The 24,694-nt window shown below is 42.0% G+C and overlaps 1 protein-coding gene across 1 annotated transcript in view; it reads right to left on the minus strand.

The window, feature by feature from the left end:
- The window catches only part of Syne1 (spectrin repeat containing nuclear envelope protein 1), a 367,506-nt gene that overhangs the window by 55,806 nt on the left and 287,006 nt on the right, over positions 1-24,694 (minus strand). Inside the window, 12 exon segments of the mRNA XM_048354307.1 lie at positions 792-917; positions 4,285-4,479; positions 6,746-6,980; positions 8,760-8,854; positions 11,421-11,568; positions 12,651-12,805; positions 15,406-15,552; positions 16,128-16,310; positions 18,306-18,510; positions 18,962-19,095; positions 21,204-21,374; positions 23,069-23,224. Of these exon segments, the coding sequence (XP_048210264.1) occupies positions 792-917; positions 4,285-4,479; positions 6,746-6,980; positions 8,760-8,854; positions 11,421-11,568; positions 12,651-12,805; positions 15,406-15,552; positions 16,128-16,310; positions 18,306-18,510; positions 18,962-19,095; positions 21,204-21,374; positions 23,069-23,224 (1,950 nt within the window).

Consider the following 24,694-nt stretch of genomic DNA (forward strand, 5'->3'; position numbering starts at 1 on the left):
TTCATGTTTCAAAAATATCTCTTGCAAACTTTTAAGCAGAGTTACTCCAGAACAATAATGTCCAAATGACTCGGAGTGCAAGGAAATGCGTGCTTTGGATAACAGGACTTCTGAAGGTCCCTGTGATACAACGAGCACACTGCTCTGCAGGAAGTGCCGCTCAGGCCCTCCACCCGGCTGCACAGGTGTGCACGTAGTAAATCCGATAGCCACTAAATCATGCAAGTCCTCGTGATCTCATTACACGGGGAGCAGTCTGTGTTGCCTACTGCTTTCTTTCCAAATACGGCTGAAGGTGTTGCTCACAATCTTGCGGTAGTGATAGCCCTGAGTAATTAAAGGATTGGGTGACTACTTACATTCACTAAGATCACCTGTTTTTCCTGCTTTCTTTGCCCAAGAGTCTGGAGGGCCACTGTCTGCAGATTTTCCAAGGCAATCCTTCTTTCTGTAGATTCAACTTCTACTACAGTGATTTCCCCAATATGGAAGCTGTGAAGGATTGCTTTGATTGCCCTTGGCCTAGCTTTTGAATTTTTTTTTTAATGCTATGATTTAAATGTTCTTTTGTTTCCTCAGGGTAATCTATAAATGAGTCTACAATTTCATCTACTGTAAGAAATCAGTCAAGCAAGTTGCAGCAAAGAGCTGTTTTCCATAAAAGCGTCCCCCAGGATCATGAATCCCCTCATAAATCACCACAGGCATGGACTTGGAGGCCGCCCCCGCGGGCTCTGTTCCGGCCCGGCGCAGGCGCAGGGCGTGGTGCTCCTCTCCATCCAGCCGCTTACCTTGCACCGTATTTGCTCTGTGTGGAGCTCATCATGGTGATCCGGGAGAGGCTGGGAAAGCTTCTTTTTGAAAGTTCGGAGCTTCTCCAGCGAATCAGCTATTCCTTTCTCACATTTACCCCAGTCCTATACAGGAAAGAGAAGGAAATTGCATAGATATGGTTTTCAGGATTAGATCTGAGTTCAGATCCAATTCGCTTACTTGTGAATTGTATGGCTTTCATAAGCACCGAAAAGCTCTGGGTCTCCATTTTCCCCAGCTAAAAATGTAAATAATGCAAACTGTAACTGTTGAAGGATTGCAAGGCAGGATGGCTCAAGGGGTAAAACATATGCATAATAAGTGTTAGAAGTTAACTTTGAACCTAGTATTGCAAAAAATAGGTGAATAAAGAAACAGACTTAGCCCAATACCAGTGGCTAATGCCTGTAATTCTAGGTACTCGGGAGGCTGAGATCTGAGGATCATGGTTTGAAGCTTGCTCAGGGCAGAAAAATCTGTGAGACTCTTGTCCCCAATTAGTCACAGAAAATATTGGAAGTAGTGCTGTGGCTCAAATACTAGAGTGGTAGCCTTGAGCAAAAGTTGCTCAGGGACAGTGCCCAAAATTTTAAGCCCTGAGACCAGCAGAACAAAATGGGTTTGCCAAGTAGTGCCAAGTTTCCTAGAAGATACTGTAAGGTATGTGGGCAGAGCAGCCTCTCTGAAGAAGGGAGATTCCCCATGCATTCACAATAGAAAGCACACATTGTTTTGAAAGGTTACATACTGCACTGGAAGCTATAGCTGCTTCTGACAGTACAATTTGGGTAGTGTTCTAGGATAATTTCAGAGCTATCTTGGAGACTGCCTCTTTATCTACAAACTGATTATGTGCACATTAACTTGTATGTATCCCATCAATACAATTAGAAAGAATTTCAACAAAGTAAGTCTCCTCTATATTGCTAATGTGGTCTATCCTGCCATAGTGTCTATTCTCAGTCTCTGCCTCTCCAGTGGCCCACTCTGCACATGAGAATTTACTGAGCACCAAGGAAGACAAATGGTATTACAGATACAACTTGAATTAGAGTAGCTAATACGGTGGGACTCAAGATGTATTTTCCTTTACGACATCCTTCACTATCATCAGTCTTTTCTAGTCTGGGGTCTTCCACGTTCTCTTCTGACCCATTATTCTTGGCATCGGAACTCCTAGGTATTGTTCCTATACCAGCCTTTTATATGAAATGTCCACAGCAGCCTTTTACTACTCCAAATGGCCTTTGTTTTCTAAGTGGACTGATACTAGCCTTGGATTCTCATTCTTAATTCCCTTCATGAAACTTTCTACAGTGTATAATCTCATCTCCTTTTCCTGATTACAAGTAGTTCACCAACTAGAGCATCCCCCACCCTCAAAAGAAAGAAAAACAGAAGGCAAAATCTTTGTCCATCATGCCTGGGTTAGTTCTTTTATAGTATCTGTGTTTCCAGACTACACAAAATTCGTCACTTCTTCAGTGCTCAGTGATGATGGAAGGATCCTGTTTCAGGCAAAACAATCCTATTTCTGCTAAAATTGAAACAACATCCTTGGTAAATTAGCACTTCCTGAAAATTATCAGTATAAAGTCAATGGCTGATCATTGATCAAACACAAACAATGTAAGCTACTTATTTTCTATAACATTAAAAGGTGTCAGTGAATCAGCAAGCAGACAGGATAAGGAATGATGATACTTTTGGCAGACATACGTAGAACACTAGGTTGAGAGCTAAAAACAGAGAAACTGAGGTGAAGATACACCAAAATGAGGCTGTACGAACACAACATTTTGAGTTCATAAATACTTCTGCAGGAAACAGGATGTAGCATATTTATTCAAAGTATAATAAACTCTAGTGGGGGGAAAAGGCACAATTTTCCCTTTCCTAGGGTGAGCTGGACTGTGAATTTATAACCAAGTCTTTCATTACATGAAGTAAAATATAAGCAAGTGACTTCATATCATGGTCAGCAAACATCTATCAAAATGGGTATTTTATATATGATCCAACAGACAGACTAGAAAAGCAAAGGCTGTGACTCACACCTCAGAATGGATTATGTCTTGGGAATTCTCCAAAAGTCACATCACACACACGAAAAGAGAAAAAAAAATATGATTAACATGTTCTTTACAGAGTGAGTTACAACTTGTTTAAATCCCTTCCTGACATCAAGACAAGTAAAAAGAAATCAGATATGTTATACTACTGATAAATTCTGCGAGGTACAAATAATGGTGCTTTATAGATGTCTTTTGATAGCTTTTTGATTGATTGGTTTCTATGTAGAAAGTAATATATTTTAAAATAAAATCATAGAATGATTGCTATATGCAACAAAAATCCAAAATATGCTCCATTAACATGATTCATTCCCTTTTGTCTAGACAATGACAAAGCACATTTAATAGATAATCATCTCAAAGTACTGGTGATTGCCAACATGTATAAAACCTTAGAATCCGTGTTCATTTTTTTAAATGAAAGTAACATCAACAACGTTAGTTATTGTCATTTACTTAGTGCTCCAGTATGTGCTACATTATTTACTGTCATTATTATTATACCACATTATTCTATATTATTATATAGAATATATATATTATATATTATTAGTATACTACATTGTTTACTGTTATTATTTCATTAAGTCATTACCATGGCCACATGAATGGAGGAGATGGAATTATATATCTACTGCACAGATGGGAAAATGAGATTTAGATAGGTTCTGCTAACCAAGTTGCTTGGTTTATAGTATGGTTTTCACTTGGGTTTACATGACTTTAGGCTCAGGTCTTTCTTCAAGTGCTCTTTAACGATAATATCATACAAAGAATGCAGTGAGTGTGATCAGCTTCTTATGGGAAATGAGGGTGAATCTAGGCAAGCGTTTTGCCACCAAGCTCCATCCCTGATCCTAAGTTGAGATTTCCTTAAACTTACTAAAAGATCAATATTCAAGCGATACCCAACTCAGGGCTTAATATGCCTCCTGGAGATTTTATTACACAGTAATCTTCTTGGATAAACCAAGAAAACTGAAGAATCTCTCTCTTTTTTTGGCATTGTTTTTTTCCTGCCATAAAAATAAAAGATAGCAATCTTCAAAAGCATTTTAGAGTCTTAAGTTAGGGAGTGGACCCAACTTGTTGAATTTCTGTCTGGCTTTATAAAGTGATCACATGGTTCAAGTCTTAGAAGTGGCCATTAATCAGGAGAAATCAGAGAGCTTGGATGGTCTTATTAGAGTTTAAATTAATTCGCTGGGGCATGAAGTGCTAAAACTTGGAAAACGTTTCCAGTCCATGCAAGATAGGACCAAGTCCCAAGTAAGAAACGGAGGATCAAAATCCTAGGCGGTATTTATTGCCCCATGATCGTGCACGGTTTGCTTTGCAAAGGAGATAAGGGGAAGACATCTGCATGCATTAGAAGGGCTGCTTTCCCTGGACTTACTTTCAACAAGAAGGCCAGTTTCTTCTTCTGCACGTCCAGACTCGTGCTGGCCAACCTCCACTTCTCTTGGATTTCAGTGAGCTCGGCCTGCAGGGCGGCCTCGGCGGCGCTGTCAGCGGAGAGCAGGAGCTGCTTGGCGGCTTCCACGGTCAGGATGTAGCTGCCTTGCTGCCTCAGGAACACCTTCTCCTTGAACTGAAACACACCGCATCGCGTCACCTTGTCTCCACCACGTCCCTATTCTAAGACTATAGCTTTTATTTTCACCTATTCTACCACTGTATTTCTATTTTCATATATTCTTATTTAAACAATTATCTTTAGGTAGTTCTACAAAAAGGTTTTGATTCAAAAATCCAGTCTTGAAGTAAAATGAATCTTAGACAATGTGACCCCCTACTATCATTCTCCCCCATCTCCCCCAACTCTAACTCTACCTCTGTATCCTCAATATGTGTATGCCAGTGCTGGGCTTTGAACTGCTGTCCCTGAGCTGTTTTGCTCAAGGCTAGTGCTCTACCACTTGAGCCACGGCTCTACTTGTGGCCATTTTGTTGTTTAATTGGAGGTAAAAGTCCCATGGACTTTCTTGCCCACGCTGGCTTTGAACCACGATCCACAGATCTCAGCCTCCTGAGTAACCTGGATTACAGGCATGAGCCACTGGCCCCCAGCTCGGTGAAATACTTTTAAATGTCCGTCCTATACAGCATGCACACTTTCATCCAGCAAGCACTTATTTACTGAGCTTCTATGCTATGTATGAATGAATGGTGTATAAAATGAATGAGAATACTGGCAGAGACTTTTTTTCCCTGCCCTCCAGTTAAATACACTCTTGATACAATGTGAAATCTGTTATCTAAAAGACCGACATCCAGGGAGCACTGAGGGACATTGGGCCCGGTGTGGGGTGGACAGCAGAGTCTTCCTCCCAGTGGTAAGTGCTGCATGAGTGTTCACAAAACATACGGCGTGACGGGATTAAGCAGAGATGAGTGTGCCCAGCCCTGCAATCTGAGCTACTCAGGAGGAGGCTGAGATCTGAGAGCTGTCTCTCAGCGCAAGCCTGGACCAGAAAACTCCGTGAGACTCTTATCTACAATTAACTACCAAGAGTTGGAAACGGAGCTGCAGCTCAAAGTGGTAGAGAGCAGCCAGCCTTGAGTACGAAGGTCAAGGGCAGTGCCCAGGTCCTGCAAGCCCCAGGACACACAACCAAAAATTAAAAACATGTAAAAAAAGGCAGAAGAGATGAGTGCCACCAGAGCTCGCCCGGGCGTGAGGACTCGGATGATGTCAGGAAACACATGCGGCCTTGGAAGCCGACGGCGGGATGCGTGCAACGAACTGGCAGAAGATGAAGCACAGCCATGTTTTGCACAGGAATTGTTTTTCTTGTTGTTCTGTTTACTGTCCTTGTGGGTGTCTGGCTTTTTGTTTTGGGTCGAGACAGTCTTGCGATGGGAGCCCAGGCTGTTTAGGAAGCTGTTGGTGCAGATACTTGAGAGCTGGGATTGCAGACACCACCACTGCTAGCTAGGAAATTGGCTTTTATAATACACATGACTGATGCCATGCAGAGTAACATGAAGTAGGAAAGGGTGACGTGTTTGGATGTGCTTTTCTGTCTATGCTTGAACTCAGCGCCTCTCAGTCTTGCTTGGCTTTTTCACTCAAGGCTGGTGCTCCAGCACCCGAGCCACCTCTACTTCTAGCCTTTTGCTGGCCAACAGGAGATGAGAGCCTCTCGGATTAGCCATCCGATCCAGAAGCTCTGAGTAGCTCCTGAGTAGCCAGGATTACGGGTGTGGTGAGCATCCCACAAAGGAATCTTCTCCCTAATACCAGGGCTTGAACTCAGGGCCTTGTGCTCTCTCTTGCTTGTTTGTTTGTTTCTGCTCAAGGCTTGTGCCCTACCACTTGAGCCACATTTCCACTTCTGGATTAAAGTTTTAATAAAGCACTTATCAGCAGAGTAGAAAGTGAGATGGAAGAAGGCCTTGCACTGGATGTGCCAAGACAGGCTAAACGGTGCCTGTCTACCCAGGAGAGAGTCCTGGGTGACTCCTACGCTAGATGACACATGGGGAGCGGGAACCATGGGCAAGAAGAGCTCCCTGATGGCACTCAGATTCCTAAACTGATAGGCGAGAGAGCTGATGAAGACTCTTCCTTAGAGGGAGGACAGAAGAAACGGGGGAGGGTTGACCCAGAGCTCGCAGTGTTTGTGGAGAGCGGCGGAGTCAGGTCCCTTTGCCATGCACATAGATACAAATGTGAGAGGCAGTCACATACATGGCTAGACACCCGATCACTGTGAATACTTTGTTTGCATCACAGAGCAACCTTTGCCCTGGTTCCATTGCGGCTCCAGCCCTTCTGCAAAGCAGAGGCCAGGACGGATTGGGCAGGGGAGAGCAGGAAAGGCTGGAGGGCAGGGCGCGTGCGCGCCGGTTACCTGCACTTGGTCGTGGAGGGTCCTCACTTGCTGCAGAGGTATGGGCACGCTCCCCAGACCACAGGCGGGGAGATGGGACACTTCGGCCAGCCATTTCCGGAGCTTCTCTGCCATCTCTCCATAGCGCTGCCATTGGCGGATCTGGCTGTCAATGATGCCGCGCCTCTGCTGGGCCCTGCGAATCACTCCCTGCCACTGGTGACTGAGGAGCGTCAGCTTCCGGTTGAACTCGTCCCTGCGGAAGAAATAATCACACGGGGAAGCAACGATCATCCAGGGTGGAGCTTCTGCACTAGCCAAGGCGCGCCTTCTTTAGCATGGCGAGCCACGAGATGGAGGAGAAGGCAGAGAGAATTGCACGTCGGACTTCACGACCTGCCACTAGGCCTCCTGCAAGTACTCTGAAGCATTGGGCTACTGGTGTTTGCCAATGGGAGGTGTCTGCATGTCTGGGCAGAACGAAAATGTGGAATATCAGAATTGGAAGATCCATGTAGATGGCTTTGTATTCCAAGTAACCATATCTAGGGGTCCCTTCGGAGCCCTGGTCTTTGCTGTGCACAATCGAGCTGCGCTAAGCTATCTCCTGAAACCAAAGCTCAACCAAACAAGCCTCGCACATTAATTTTTTTTAAAAACACAAAAACATTTGTCATCTGGAACCTTCCTATTGTCAATAGGCACTAATCTGATTTTTCTTTTTTCATGTGCAACCTTTAAAAACTCTTTGTCTTCAGGATCAACTCTCCCACTTTCATGTCTTTGGTGTGCTGTTGTTTTTTTTCTCCCAAAACCCAAGAGTTTAAGATTTAATAGATGTTGGCTTGTGAAGAAATCCTGAATTTTATTTTACTAAGTGACTTGAGTGTTTATGATATTGTTAGAGAGTTGGCTGAAGGATGGTAAAAATAAAAGATAAAAGTTAATTTCATTGAAAACAAAAGTTAATTGCATTTGAATTTGTTTTCTCTTGAAGGCCTTAAATTTTCAGGAGAGTTCGCATGTAAGTCTGGCTTGCTCAGAATAGAATAAATATGACATCACATTTTGTTTTTCCAGACTTAACCAGGAAAATCTTTCATGCACGTCCAAAGAAATATCCACTTAAAACTAGAAATGCGTCCAAAACATTAAAAGCAAAATTCTCCATAAAATTGATTTATTTTCCTATATTTTGAAAATATATTAATTATAATCACAACTACTGTCCCTAAACGTGGGAAACGTGTTCATGTATAATAAAACAAACGGGGTTAATTCTTCAGCTATAAACAGAGATTGATGAGATAAACACAATTTCCTTTCTAGGAAATATAAATGTCATAAAAAAAAAACCCTGCCATTTTGCATGCTGGAAATCTAAGAGAAGAGAGACTATGTTTAATAGGCAATTGTTCACAACATTAAAGAGGGAGAAATATTTCAGGCTGAATGCAGTGGCTGGAAGTTGGAAAAACATTTTCCAACATGGAGGGCATCTGGCAGCTTGGGGAAGCGGGCTAGTAGACGTTCAATATGGACTACTACCCAGCCACAGGCGCACAAAGCTTGACTCAGTGGTCACTTAGTTCCATGACCTTGGTCAAATCTGTTCATATTTGTGGGCTCAGATCTTTCATCTCTAAATCAGTGACCTGGACGAGTGATGGCTATGCTCCTTTGAGTATACAATTGCCATAATTGCATGAGAATATTAGAAGCATCTGTTTACAAACCACGCACACAATTCATTCAGTTCTATTCATTAATTCCACTCCTTACAGATGACTGGCAAAGGTTGGCTAGGTGATTTCCAATTACTCTCTGTCCTTCATATCATGTAATAGCAGTTCTCTACAAAGATTCAATGCTCACTCATTTCCGAGATTCGGACAAGCCTTTCCTTCCAATTATTAAGACTCTATGATAGTACAATTGCCTTAGGAAGATTGGATAGATGCCCTCTAATCACATTAAAAAAGAAAATGACTAATTTGCTGCAACCTTTCTTCATACTAATTTATCAAAGACCTACCTGTCATCAACTTGACCTTGTTCTAGAAGACGTTGCCCATCAACAATGATCGAGTGCAGAATCTGCTGACGACTGAACATCTCAGCTTGAAACAACTATAATTAAAAGAGGGAAGGAGAAAGAGAGAAAGAAAGAGAGAGCATATTTAGAGTCCTTAATTAACTGAAAACTTTTCTCATTTTAACAAGGTGATTAAAAAGTATCTCCAACTGAACTGGAATATATGTTAAGTCTAGCAATGGAGGAATAATGTTTTTAAAAGGCTTTAAGAAATCATCTTAGCTGATGATAGATTTGCAATGGTGTAACTCTTATGTCCAACTCACTCATAGTTTAACAAAATAAATCCCAGCAAGTTGAAACTTGTGTTGTCATGAGAAGAGGAGGTCAAGGGGAGAGAGATGGACAAATAGAGAGAGGAGGGGTTGTGGATGCAGTCACTATATTTAATGTGCATAGGTGAAGATAGAACCAGCAACTTGAGGGGGTGAGTGGACTTGGGAGAGAAGGAGAAGCGTGATGAAATACCTGACTTTAATCAAGATGCATTGTACTCCTAAACTGACACGTTGAATTGAAACCCATTCTATACATCTACTTAAAGACAATAAAAATAATATTCAACAAGTGGAACTGAAAGAAGTTTAGTTAGGAACTTATAAAACTAAGTGACTAAAAGCAAAACTATGCGTTCCTGTCCATCTTTTCTTTCAAAAGCACTAAATACAGTAAATTAATATACAATTTGTGTTCTGGTCTTTTTGTCCACATTGCTTTTCAGTGTAACTAGGTTAATAAAATTATTTCACTCATAAAGAAATAACAACTCAGTGGTAAGTCTCATGCTACTAAAACATGAGATCCTGAGATCTATTCCTAATACTGTTAAAAATTATTCGAAATAATAAATTAATGGTCTTTTAAATTACTTTTGATTTTTTTCCTTTAGAGATGAATGGGAGCTTACTATTAACCAGGATGACCTTGAGCTCCTGGGTTCATGTGGTCCTCCTGCTTCCCCCACCTGACTAGCTGAGATTACTGTACCCAGGCCCCCCTGCAAACAGCTTTATTGCAGTAGAATTCGTTTGTCATTCAACTCACACAACTTACATGTTTGGGCTGGAGGTGAAATTCAAGTAGTAAAGCATTCGTCTAGAAAGCATGAGACCCTGACCTCAAACCCTAGTACTGCCATAAATAAATAAATACATAAAGGCTGAATTTAACAGTCTTAATTCTATCTCCTGCTTGTACAACATCATCACATTGCAATCATGTAACATTTTCAACATGCCTCAAACAAACTCTGTACTCATTACTAATCATTCCACATTCCCTCTCAATTACCAGCTTGAGCAGCTACTCATCTCTGTGTCTCGGTGCCTGGATGGCTGGATCCAGGCATTTCACCTCAGTGGAATCACGCGACTTGCCTTCAATTGTGAAGTCCTTCACTTGGTTCTCAAGGTTCAGCTCATGTTGCAGTCTGTACTAGTATTAATTTGTCCATTCATTCGTTGATGGACATCTGATCTGCTTCCATGTTTGCCTACTATCACTTATGACATTACACACAATGTGAACAGTGTACTCGAATAAGGTTTTAAGTGGACTCATGCTCACTTATCTTGGGGATATAGAATATATAAACAAATAAAGACATATATAAATATATACATATGCATACACAGATATATGCTCATGTATATGTATATATTCATATACATGCCCATATATATAGTCACAGGTGTACAGGTGTGAATAGAAAGGTAGGAGTGGAATTTCTAGGTGACATGGCAACTGTGGTGAAGCCCCCACATGTCTTTCAAAGTAGCTTCTTCTCTTCTGTATCCCCGTCAGCAGTGTGTCTCTGGACACTCACTGGTTCCTGCAGCCCTTTGCCCCGTAAGGGTCCCTCATCCATCAATTCAGAACAACTGGATCTAAGGATACTTTACAATCTTTAAATTCTATTTTAAAAAAATTGCAGCAAAGTGATTTCAGGTTAGCATTTCTTAGTCGAGCTCTGGTTCATATTTTTCTCTTCTCTCAGGTAAAGTTTTCTATCTCCAGTTCATGTATTTCATTCCCCTCCCCACTGTCTTCTTTTGTTTGGAGGTCCTGCGATTGGAATCTAGGGTCTCACGGGTGCTTTCCCATTATAATTCTTTTTTTTAATCAAAAGGTATGCTTAAAGATACTTGATAATTTGATTTTCTGGCATAAAATTTCTATTTGCCTTTGTAAAAAACAAAAATATGATGTGCCAAAGTCTTTCTTTTTAATCAAAGTGTAGTTTCTTAAGTGATTAACTTTGGCTACATGAATATTGTGTACAGCCTAATTTGAAAGCCACATTACTTTCTTTATTCTTTCTTCCCTTCCCCAGGAAGCAGCCTTTCACCCCAATTTTGACACAACACATTGCACTGTGTTGTTGGTGGCTGCTACCCATGAATGAACGAGGATGAATGTGCACAAAGAAGAGAACTGGACCAATTAGGATTAAGGCTTCAAAAGCCAAGTGCAAGTAAGGAAGAGGAAATGCAGGTGAGTGGACCAGGTGCACCATTTTGATTTTCCCACATGATATTGGACAATGTTTTGTAAAACTCTTTCATTTCTCCTGTTATCCCCAAGGCTACCTGCAAAACTCACCTCATGTGCTCTCTGCTGTTCCAGAAGATGCTGGAAATTGCCAGAAATCTCCACGGCTAATTTTTGCTCAGTTTGAACCAGGAATTCCATCCATGTTTCACATTTTTCCAGGAAAGTCTGATGCTGAAGCAAAAATGACTGCAACTTGCTGACAGGACAAAGGGACCGGGAATAATAGTTATCTTGCTCTTCTTCCTATCTCTAGTGCATAAAACTAGACTAAATATTTTCCACCTCCAATCCTAATTGAACCATAACAAAGCATTCATGTTGACAAAACATAGAATTTTTTAAAAGCTTAAAAAAGTAAAAAAATTACATTTTTTAATGATGCAAATTATGCACATCCTTTGAGTATATAATCTTACTTAAAAGCAAGAAGAGCTCAAGGTCCTGAGTTCAAGCTCTAATATTGTATACAAATAAACAAATAATAAAAATGCCATAAATGGTGTATTAAACAATGGCAAATTATTTTATCATTTGAGATTTCACTTTCAGTTCAAACTCTTATTATCAGTATTACTGGGAAGTCCTCGAATTTAAAAATGGATGAAAAGAGTGAATTTATGATCTATTTGTGTGCTGTAGTTTGGAAGTGTCCCTGTCAAAAACTAGAACTGACATTTAAAAATGGCCAATGTGTTAGCACTGAGTGGAGCTTTAAGAGTTGATTGGACCCTGAGGATTCTCCATTCATGAATGGCACTAAACTATTGGCTCTCTGGTCCTTCTGCTTTCATCCATGTGAGAATTCAGGGTTTCTCCTTTGTTTTTTTTCTTTTCTTTCTTTTTTTTGTTTTGTTTTGTTGGTAATGGGTCTTGAACCCAGAGCCTGGGCATGGTTCCTGAGCTTTTCTGCCCAAGATGAGCACTCTATACTATGGGACATAGCTTTCCCTCCACTCCTCCTTCTGGTGGCTAATGGGCTGGCTTTGGACAGTGATCCTCAAATCTCAGTCGCCTGAGTAGCAAGGATTACAGGCGTGAGCCACCAGTGCCCAGCTAAAGGGTTTCTCCTTTCTGGAGAATGAAAAAGAAGGCTCCATCTTGGAAATCAACCCTCACCAGACCATCAAACCTGCTGAAAACTTGATCTTGGACTTCTCTGACCCCAGTAGTAGGACAAAATGAATTCATTTTCTTTATAAACCACCCAGTCTCTGGTCCTCTGCCACAGCAGCACTGAACAAAGAAAACTGAAATGAGTGACAGAAACATCTTCCCCACCTGAATCTCTCTGTGGTCTGCGAGGAGATCAGAGACCAGTGGCGGTTCAGATTCTGCATCCTTTTGATTTCCTTATCATTCAGAGGTAACCGGTATCCTAGCTCATTGAGGCGGTCTAAGTCTGGAGCCAGGCTGCTGAATTTTAACATCTGTCCCTGTAAGGAAGAGAAGGCAGGGCTAGATAAAGAAAAGCAAGCTCAGCACATGGGCAGAAAAGAGCTTTCCGTGGGCATCGTGAACCTCTGATTTCAGGAAGAAGTTGCTTGGTGGTCTGCCATGCACATCTGAACCACTTACCACAACCACTTACTCTCCTCTTCCACCGGTACTGCCGCCAGGCTACTTTACTGTGTATTAACGGCCTGCATGTATCGTCTCATTTACATGCTCTATCTACACAGCTAAAAGTCATGCTGATGACTGGATATTTAATTTATCCATGCGGATCTGCTTCTTGATTGTTCAACAACAGTCATAGTTTTGTAATAGTATAGCTCTTACCACAAACAATAAAGTAACAGATTTATCAGTAATCTGTCGTTTTCTCCTCAAAACAATCCCAGCATGTAAGTTCTACTGTTCTCTTTTTCTTTTCCTCCCAACAATATTTTTATTCACATGTGAGCACAAAGGTATATGGAAAGTTGTTCATGGAAACAGTATTTATAATACCAAAACCCAGACAGAACTTATTTACTCCTTCAAGGGGACATGGAAGAACTAAGCTCAATGGAGGAATACACCATCCCCTAAACAACAAGTTAGCATTGTAGGAATGAACCAGAGAAAATAGCATGGTATAAATAATATCGATACTTTAATAACTCCTTTAGTAAATGACAAATGGGACATGTCGATGCTATATCTTCTATTCATCTGTTAAATGCTGGAAAGTTTTTGAATATAATACATACAAAGAATGGAAAAAATGATTCTGAATTTGGGGTCTGTAGGTTGTGAATCTCCCAAAATAACACATGATAAATAAATTTTGAAAATGCCAATAAATTAATAAGTAAAATATTTAAGAAAAGCCTAGTAGAAGTCTTAAAGGAAAAAAAGAGTGGGACAGAAATGAAGTAAATGGACACATAGCAAGGGGTAGAGGCAGGTGAAGAAAATGTCGTTTGGGCTCTTGCTGGTTAGAATACGGCTTCACCTGAGTTGGAAACAACCACTCACTATCTTACAAGCCTCTGTTTTAGGTCCTTGTCTCCAAGCTCAGAGCTGGTGCTCAACCAAAAGAGCGGTCTGTAGTTTCCAACCTCTTTCCTGCCCTCGTGTGAGACAGAGCTGTCAGCTCGGCCTCCCCTCGGGTACCTTCTCCTCTCCATCCTGGAGCTGGCTGTGGGAAGGAGAAACTATCGAAGACCTTTGTTTCCTCAACACATTCTGCAAAAGGCTCATGGCCCCTAAAGAAAGAACGAACGTTCCTCACTGATTAAAGCCAAAGGCTAACTAGAGATGGTGAGGTCTCCACAAGTAGAAATCCGCACTGGATCAAAACCTGGTCTTTGCGCTGGTACAGAAAGAAGCTTACAGAAGATGCTATTCTGCGAGTGGAATGCACAGTCGGAACCAAAGACTCCCGTGAACAGAGCCGAACAGCAGGATATGGCAGGATGGAAAGAGGCTCGGTGACTTTCACGAAAGTGTCCTGCCGGAAAGCGATGTAGCTTCCCATGTGTCCGGAAGGGGGGCATGCACAGCATTTCAGGAAGAGCAGCTGAGGTAAGGTGGAGACCGAGAGGTGCTGGCCCCGACTGGCCGCTCTGGTCTCTATACTAACCACGGGAACCCAGTTAGGGTGAACCAGAGGGACCCTGTGATACGATGTATGTGATTTCTTTTGTGGTATATATTGTGTTGATTTTTTTTTTTTTTTTTTTGCCAGTACTGGGCCTTGGACTCAGGGCCTGAGCACTGTCCCTGGCTTCTTCCCGCTCAAGGCTAGCACTCTGCCACTTGAGCCACAGCGCCGCTTCTGGCCGTTTTCTGTATATGTGGTGCTGGGGAATCGAACCTAGGGCCTCGTGTATCCGAGGCAGGCACTCTTGCCACTAGGCTATATCCCCAGCCCTGTGTTGATTTTTTAAAAAGTAGTTCATAATTTAGCAAAATACCTTTTTATTTTTTAAAGGATATTAATATTATTTTTTCTTTGCAGTACTAGAGTTTGAACTCAGGGCCTCAGGTTTGCTAGACAGGCACTCTACTATTTTAATCATTCCCCTAGCTTCATTGTTATTAATACAGCTCAAAGACAAACTGTTACTATATATGTGTGTACACACATATATATGTATATATAGTTATGTATCGTTACTGGGTACAATGTGATATTTTTGACATATGGCCACAAAATGAAATGCCTAGATGAAAGTAATTGAGTCAAGCTCTGTGGGCAAAGATGGTTCTGGCAGGGGTTTGAGGACAGAGGAGGGGGGCCAGTGAGGTCCACAGGAGGTAGGTTCAACTGAGAGTTTATGACGTGAGAAACAGAGCTACAAAGGGGTAGGGGCTGGCTGGAGGCAGGAAGTGTGTGTGAGATGGTTTCTAGGGTGTTCCGGTGGGGGGGGGTGGCAAATGGCTACCGCTGATGGTCAGTACACAGCTCTCCCCTTTCAGCAGGCAGAGCCGAGAGAGCTTCATGGAGCCAGAGAAGAAGGAGGTGTAAACATGCCAGTCGTGAGTTGTTCTTCTCGTTGTGCGGAGAGAAGATGGAGAGCTGGGATGTGGATGTGAACACGCCTACCTTCAGCTCGTCCATCCTCTCCTGGATGGTGGAAAGGTCAGCAGAATGGCTGGGGTCCTGCCCTTGAAGAGTCTCCTCAGCCTCCACGACCCAGCCCTCCAGAGCTTCCAGACTCTTGGCAAAGGTTTCATAGTCAATGACTCCAGCCTTCGTTCCACAAAAGAAACATAGACCTTACTGAGATGAATTAACATCTTAATGAAACATAACAAAAAGCGTGCAGACATTAAAATTGCGCAATCTTATATCCACTTGCCACTAGCAAGATGCTATTCCTGAAAGAACAAGGTTAGGATCATGTAAATTTTCATTTCCTCATTGATATAACTTGTCTAAAGAGTAGCATTATTGCTTCCTGCCATTGATTGACAGCCAATTAAAGTTATTCTTGACATGCATGATGAACTGTATTTATGGTGCTTCTAAAGAGCTGTGAAATGAATACATAAATACTGATATGAATTGTAAAGCCCTTCAGCGCTTGTAGTTGGGCATGCCACGGCGACAGGTATTGGTGAGAGAATTACCCCCGAAACTAATTTGACCATGACCCTGTAGAGAGCAAGGCAAATCTCCCCTGTCCCCACAGGCAATTGTGTGTCAAAGCTCTGCTCTGGGATAAGGGTTCGTCTCACTGATGAATCATGTGTGCCCTGCATCTATGCCCGATGTCACAAAACAGCCTGGATCTATCTCACACGCCCTGAGTGTGAGCTGGGTACCTGCAGTGCCTTCTGCTGCTTGTCCAGGGCCTGCTCCAGGGCGCGCAACTGCTGACTCAAGCACAGCTGGTCCGACTGGATGGCTGCCGAGGCCGAGGCGTCCACTTGCTGCTTGAGCTGCTCTCCCAGCTCTTGGAGAACGAACAGGGAATCCTTGGTTGAGCCCAGTCCTTTGAGGAGGTCCTACAGGAGATGAGAAGATGCCGTCGTGAAGCAACATGGCAAGCACACGCTTCGCTATCATCAGCGAGGGGTGAAGGGCTATTCATCCACACACTATAGGCCATTCTTTTCTTTTTGAGATAGACCCTGACTACATAGTTCCAGATGGCCTGGAACCCATGACCCTTCTGCCTCTTCCCCCTAAGGGCTGGGACGGCAGGCAGGTGCCACCATACTTGGCTCTATATACACACAATTCTTTGGCTCTTTGTCTATACCAGAATGTGAGTTCAGGGCTTCATTTTTGCTTAGATTGTTTATTCAGTTGGTGCTCTACCATTTGAGCTAAGCTTTTAGCGTGACCTTTTGCTGATTTTATTGGAGATGGGAGTATGGTGGACTTTTCTGCCAAGGCTGACTTTGAACTGCAATCTTCCAGGCTTTAGCCTTCTAAATACACAGGATTAGGTGTAAGCCACTCAAACCTGACAAGGTAGAAATTCTTGTCAAATTATTTCAGTAAATAATACATGCAGGAAAAAAAATGCTTCAGAATTGAATCTAATTTTTAGAACTGTTAACTTTGTGTGTGAATACTTTAAAAAACATATTACAAACTATACACATGCATGTACTATTCTGTTAATAAAGCCACACCAGTTCGTGATGAAGCCTGGAGAAATGCTGAAAATCATAAAGCAACAATAATAACAATTTGCCAAGATCCATAAGGGAGCCAATAATTGCCAACATTTGGGCAATTTTTCTTCTTTGTAAGTTTCCTCTTTATAATTGCTATAAAGAGGAAAGAATACTGAAATCCAATTGAAGACTCTGTGCTCTCTTTTACATTTTTTTTTTTTTTGCTGTAGATACCAGGCCTCAGTTTGACCATGCTATGTTCTGTATATGTCATCATAGTACTGTAGTTCTTGTTACCCCTCAGGTCAGGGAGGTGTTAAGTCCAGGGATGGGTCAGGTGCACAAGGCTAAGAGTTGTCTGCAACTCCATTTTCCCACATGACATCTACAACTCATGTGTTCAAAACTCTAAGCCAATGGGAATTCCTGTTTCTGGTTTCTAAGCAACACGAAGTGCTGAGTAAGGATTGCTATTTCTGCCTAGTACTGAGACTCTCCCTGGACAAGCTGGAGGGTCAGCTCTGAGGACGGAGGGACTACTTGACAGAGAGACAAATACAGAAGGCAACCTGAGCCTCTGCAATATTAAAAATGGAAGATCTTGTAAAGATGAACTATGTGGGGGAAAATGATGATCTTCACTATAAATATCAACCTTTAGCTTTAAAGTGATTGTGCAGGTTGAAGGCATAAGCCTTCACTATGTAACTCTTAAAACTTGCCTAATTTTAATGAGCTGATCGGGGAGGTTTGTAAGAAGATCTTCGTAACGAATTCATTAAACAAAAGACAAATAAGGGGAAATATTAAGAGCTGATAATGAGTGAAAGAGGAGAAAGGTTTTTCTTGAAACCCTTAAGTAGGTTCTTGGCAGCTACAGTGGAAGAAACGAGAATTATTTAAAAGCTATTAAGAAGAATTATATTATCATTCAATAGTCTCTCAATTTAGAGCGAAGCAGGCTTCTTTGTCCCAATAAATCCTTTATTGAAACTATTATGTCGATGCTTACACCATAGATAGCAAACCTAAGTAGGTTTTTTAAAAGATATTATTTCTCATGTAGTCACTTGCTATATTGGCCATCTTAATAAAGTCAGATAACCCAACACTTTCACTTGGATCATATTCCATGAGGGGGAAACTAGGGGAGAGTGGCTCATCTCTAAACATGGAAGAACAGGAGAGGAGCTCACAAATCTCTTGTGTCACCGTGCCCCATCATACGAACAGTTCTATTTCTGGGTGGCTGTCTTCTCTGTGGGGAGTCACCCCAAGCTCACACGCACCCGAGGGAGCCCTGGTCCATTTGTGGCACTGCAGAGCAGCGTGGTGGTGGGGGAGGGGGGGGCGGGAGGGTTCCCGGGGACGTACGTGGCAATCGTGAATCCACGCGGCCGCTTCGTCCTCGGCGATGTCGCTGTGCGTGGCGGCCTTCAGCAGGGCCTTGGTGCGGGCCTCCTGCTGCTGCACGGCCGAGGTGCATTGTGCAGAGTAGTCTCTGTAGCGCCGCCAGAGGTGGAGCAGGGCCTGGCTGGCCCGCAGCTGCTCCGCCGTCTCCTCCAGCAAGTCGCTCCATCTGGAAGCAATAGGCAAGGCTCGTGGGCAGATTGTCCCCTCTCCCCAAACGCTGTTATAATTACTATTTTATTTTTCACCACCCCGGTTCATGGAAATACGGAAACAATGTGGGCTGACTCATATCGACTTCACGTAATAAAACGTGGCCAAGTCACAGTCGCATCTCAAGGGTGCATGGGACATTTCTAATTCTCCCGAAATGAATTCACTCCCAAACATGTGAGAATCGTTTCGTGAAAGCTTTCCTCACACGAATGGAGTAGAATCCACCACAAGGCTCAAATTCAGAATGTCAGGTAAACTTGAATTCTATCATACTTATCATGAGGTTATGCCACGTGTATAATTAAGTGCAGCCATCCTATCATGACAATTCTATCACAGTTACCATGTTCGTTCTATCATAATTGATACTGTATACTTAATGTACTTGTAAACAGACTCCATACCTCATATTGACATCTTTCAGCGTATTGGTGAGCATTTCTGTCACCGGTGGGTGACATTCTTTTAATAACTGGTTGGTAATGGAGCCAAATTTCTCTAAGTTCCTTTCCTGTTTCTCTAGATCATCATGAAGATTCTGAACAAAGGAAAAAAACCACAGCTCACATATCAGGTGTAAACTGTTAACACACAAACTTCAAGGAATTTAGTTCTGTACATGCACAGTTTTACTCCACTGTTTCACAGACTTTTGAAAGCTAATCAATTCTTGTCTTTTTTTATGATTAAATTCTAATGGCTCTAAGAGGAGATTTTCAGTGACGGCGGTTTCCTATCTGTGACACCTCAGCCTCTTCTAGAAAAGTACAAGATTGCATGCCTCTGGTGGTGGCATACACCAGCAGTTACACTGTGGTTCTCTCTATTTTATTATACACCTGGAGTGGTTCTCCCACTAAGTCTTGGTAATTAAATCTCTAGTTCATAGTTTCCAAAGTACTATCCCTAAGTTCTATCTCTACACCAATTCATAGAAAACAACTATGTAGGTGGAACGATTTAGCTAATTAGCCTATCACCTAATAGCCTCATCCATGTTTGTCTATCAGAGTCAAAATTATAGAAGTAGAATAGTATAGAGGGAGGGAGGTGTGGGAGAGAGAGAGGCTTATGAAGGAGTAATTCCTGCCAGACAGGGAATAGGCTTTAGTGATCTTTTGAACAGATTGGCGATTATAACTAACAAGAATGCCTTTCACATTTTGAGTCAGTTCAAAGCAAAGGATCTTTATTCGACAAGCTTGGTGGAATTGCCCATTGTGGACCAGAAAGGGAACCGAAAAGAGAAATTCCCCTACACATTCCAGTCAAGGAACCGACACATTTCTCAGTGAAACTCCACAGGCGAATCAAGCTGCCCAAATCTAGTGTCATTTATACCAACATCTAATGACCCTCAAATCAAAATAGTCGAGAAAAGTCTTGGTCTCCATGAATTAAGACAATGTGTAGGGATTAAACCCACAATCTGTTAATCAAAAAAGAATTTCTAACCTCCTCAGAGGAATAAGATGTGTTTTAAATTTTACTATGTTCAAAATGAGGTTTTCTTAATTTGGGGGGTTTATTTTATTTGAGGCTTTTTTTTACTGGCTTCCATCAGCTATATGGGGGGGGGTGGTTCATTGTTACATTTCCACACATAGGTAATGCTGCATTCTAATCTGTTCCATCCCCTTTATCACATTCCCTGAACACTTCACTTTAAGAGATAGTGTCCCCACAGATTTCCTTGTTCGGTTTTTGTAGTTGTGAGTAGCCTGACACTATTCACTCTTCCTTCTCCTCCTCCTAAGCACCCCCCAAGCAAAATGAATTCTACTGATTCTTACTTATCTGCAACAACCGTGTGAAGAAATTGCCTTCATACACTACACATTCCATCCTTCCTGCTCCCCACCCTTCCCCAGAAGACATTCTCTTAGGAAAGTCCATACATAAGGTGAGTAGCCCATCCACTGGGATGGCCAAGCCAGTGAAGGAAGCTGCGTGTCTACTGGCACCTTGCCCTGCCCACAGTGTGCAGCATTTTACCAGGAAGCAAGAGCAGTGACAGCTCAGCATGCCCCCATGCCCAGTGAGTGAGGACAGTGACTGACAAGGAAGAGAGCCCTGTGCTTAGGACAAAGAGTAGTGACTGCATTACAGCCAAGCTGTGCGCTGGGAAGAGGGTGTGGGCGGGCACACACACACACACACACACACACACACACACACACACACACACACACACCTCTGGGATGGCGCTGAAGCAAAGCAAGCTCAATGCCTGGAGCATTTACCACTTGGGTTATTTTTTCTCTTTATTTTCTTTTTAATCCCTCAGCATGTGTTTGGAGAAGCAAGATGAAAAAAGGGAAGGAGGAAGAAGACAGAAAGGATGGTGACAATGGGTCACAGAAGTTGACCTGGGTGTAAAAACCATTTCACAAAACACACTGATGTGGATGTTATGTCGTTCGATAGCGGGATCTTAGAAACCACTGCATTATAGATCAGCGAATCCAGCACTGGGTATGCATAGACAGGTTCGATTCAGTTACAAGAAAGCAGGGGAAATGAACCATGAATACTCAGAGAAGAATCAACGTAAGCAAACTGCAGTTTGTCACGATGATGGCTGTGCTTGCTACGTCTTCCGTGTTTCCCCAAGTAAAAGGAATATGGATGACATCCATTTCTTACCTGCAGGTTGTCTACCTGAACTTGCACTGCTTCTGAGGAGCCGGTGAGCAGACGGAAGCGGGACAGGGAGTACCGGGCCTCCATCAGCCGGCCGTTGATCTCATCCAGCGCTGCTTTGTGGTTGCCCCACTGATCCAGCACTGAGCTCAGCAAGACCTTTAACTGTCCCACCTGTCCAAACCACACACACTTGTTACCACTACAACTCTTATCTGGTAGCTAGATAGATGATAGGTAGGTAGGTAGGTAGGTTAGATAGATAGACAGACAGACAGATGGTTAGATACATACATACATGAGGGAATTAAATATGTTGAATAAAACAATTCAAGAAATATACTAAATAAACTTTTTTTTTCACAATTCTAGGAATCAAATGCAAGGCTTTGCACATGCCAGGCAAATGCTCTGTCACTGAGCTATGATAAAAATGAGTTTTTCAAGTGCCTTCACTCACTGAACCCTCTTGGCAACCCTGTAAGGTGGACATATCTTTATTCCCAGCTCATAAATGAAGACACTGAAGTACGAAGGGCAATGAAAATGAGATAAGATCGCACTAAGAGATAAAGAAAACAAAACACTGTGCTGTTGGAATGTATAAGACATAGACTGGAACCCAAGTGGCTGAGAATGAAATATATCTATATCCTGTCTATCACCTATTTGTATCTCTATATCTATACCTTAGCTCACGTGTGTGCATACTCATGCTCAAATAACCATGTCAAGACAAAGCACCCAGGAAATGCTTTATCTGCATCAGACATATTTCTACTGTGGTTGCTATCACTTTAAAAGCTCTCTCGTTTGGACTTGCTGGGTCTCACCACTGATCTAAATATAATTCTTTTGAACATGGAGAATGTACGGCCATGATTCAGGGGAGAGATTATGTAAGTTAATTGGAGTCTTCCTTCCTTGCTTTTCTTCTTTGTGTGGAGGAAAAGCGTTGCAAGCGGCTGAGCTGCCTCGTGATGAACATTGGGCAAAGCACGCACGCCCTTCCATACCCGGGGGCCCCAGGACCAACACTGCCAAAGCCAGGGACTAGATGCGCAGAGAAGCAAAGGAGCTGAACGAGCACTTTTCCATATCATTTGTTTCCCATGAGGCAACAGTTCCATGAATGAACTCTTCATTTCCACCTAGGTGGTATTGTCTCTAGACTTCCATGGTGATTGATTAAAAACGTGTCAAATAAAATAGATGTCAAGTCAGCTGAAAGACAGGCTAGAGGAAGAGTGTATGGACAGCTGGGGCTGTTTTCTGGGGGTCCCCAGTCCATCTGTGTCACCTCCCATGCTTGTCTTCAGTTCTGAAGGCTTAGACATGGGTGCTACCTGCAGAGAAGTGGGATGGAGGCTGGAGGGTAGTCTCTTCTGAGCACAGCTGCCCTGATTTCCTCATAGATTACATGTGGATCAGGACAGAAAGAGTCATGCAATTAGCAGGGTAGAGCTATAATTATCTGAGAGGGTAGAAAGAGCAGGGGAGATTGGAGGTGAAGATTCAGAGATGGTTTGGGCATGGGTATTTCTATGGGAGAAGATGTCTACCAAATGCATTTCCTTGTCTCTGTATTTAGAGTTCAAGAGAGAACTCAACACAAGGGATAAACAACTAGAGAAATATCTGTGCCTAGCTGGCATCTATAGCTATGGGTATGGACAGAATTATTAAGAGTCACATTTATAATGTTTTTCTAAGAAACATCAGAAACTAGACATGCTTTCTCAAAGAGAAAGATAATGAAATAGCATAACAATACAAACAGATGATGTATATTTGTCAATTGTTTCTTCCAGAAAACCAAACCCCAGAATCTCAACAAGAGCTGGAAAAGAGTCTGGGAGCAAAATTACCATGTGGTCCGAATTTGCCCAGGCTTGGTTGAGCTCCCGAAGCGTGCTCAAAACTGTGCCAGAAACTTCTTCTTTCTTGTTCTGAATCAAAGCAAGTCCATGCTGCTCAATTTTCTCTACTTCTTTTTCTTTGGCTTTAATCAAATCTTCCAGATCCTGAAAGATTTAAGAAAAAATTGTCACTTTAAATTGTTCTATTATGAAACTCTAGGGTGCACTGAAATTGAGCCATTAGCTTCATATGCTAGAAATCTGCTACTAATCCAAAAAAAATTATTCTTAAAAGAGAATTTCAACAGCAATATTTCATGTAAAAAAGCACTATTTTCCCATAATTTATCATGAGTTTAATATAACCTAAAAAAATGTAACATCTGATTGTCTATTAGATAAGGAAATGGCAGCATGAAATTTATTTCCCCCAAAAAAGTTACAGGAAAGAAATAACATGTTGGAAATGGGAATGTGATTTGTATTTTTTGATGCTCAAATATTATGCTGGTGTTCAAAATATTCCGTGGCTTAGCCCACAGAAGCAAATGAGAAAGAACTATGTCTGAGATTCAACTACATTTCTTTTTTTCTTTATTATATTATTATTATTATGTGGTTGTACAAAGTGGTTACAATTCCGTATTTGAGGTTATGAGTACATTGTAGTTCACCTTGATCAATGCCATCCCTTCTGTCTTCAGCGCCCTACCCCATCCCAGACACATTTCTGCTGCTCTTAAGTGAAGTCACGGTGCCAGAAACTTCCACCGGAATCTCAGTTTGTTCCCTTGTGGAAGCAGAAGATGGAGAAGGTTGCTTTCCTTCTGAAGCATTGATTCTACCTGATTCCCAAAGTTTAGACACATGACCATCACTAAAATCCTACTCTTTTTTTTTTCTTTGAATATGCATCTATCAGTGTGGGAATGAAATGCTCAAGGAAGAAGAAGAACATGAGAGTGTATACTTAAGCATATATCATATTCTCAACTGGGAAATGGCACGAGAGGAAAGCATCAAGGTTTTCTGGTAAAGCTCAGTGGAGTTGGCCAGGGTATATCAACTCTGCATAGAAAAAGCAGTGGAAAATCAAGGCAAAGTCACGGTGCCTGGCACGAGTCAGAGCTGGTTCAAAAGGCTTTGCCCACCTTAACCAATGCTGGGCAAAGTCCACGAACCCCAAACTGGAGGGGTATAACTTACAAGTTGGACCAATGAGATGTCAGGAGTAAAGACATGACCCCATTCATATTCAGAAGTGCACCCTCAGAAATAGAAGTGGATGTGATATCCCTGAGGGATAGGATGGAGAAAATTTCTCATTATCTTATATATGTATGATGTCTCAATAATTTCAAAAAGGTGTTTTCTTTAACCCCTTCTCTTGACTCACATATGAGTCAGAATATGATGACTGGGGTAGCCATTAGTAAGGTATTTATGTGAGTCTAGTCTCTACTAAATTAGTGACAGATTATATATCTTTGTAATTATTATTGTTTTTTATTTTCTAGCTCCTATGTTACATTCTTAAATTGTATTTTTTATTATTTTTAAGTAGTTGTGCAAAGGTATTACCACTCAACAAATCTACTTATGAGTACAATGCATCTCAATCGATAACATCCTGCT

This window comes from Perognathus longimembris, chromosome 9, assembly GCF_023159225.1.
Source record: "Perognathus longimembris pacificus isolate PPM17 chromosome 9, ASM2315922v1, whole genome shotgun sequence".
Classification (NCBI taxonomy): Eukaryota; Metazoa; Chordata; class Mammalia; order Rodentia; family Heteromyidae; genus Perognathus; species Perognathus longimembris.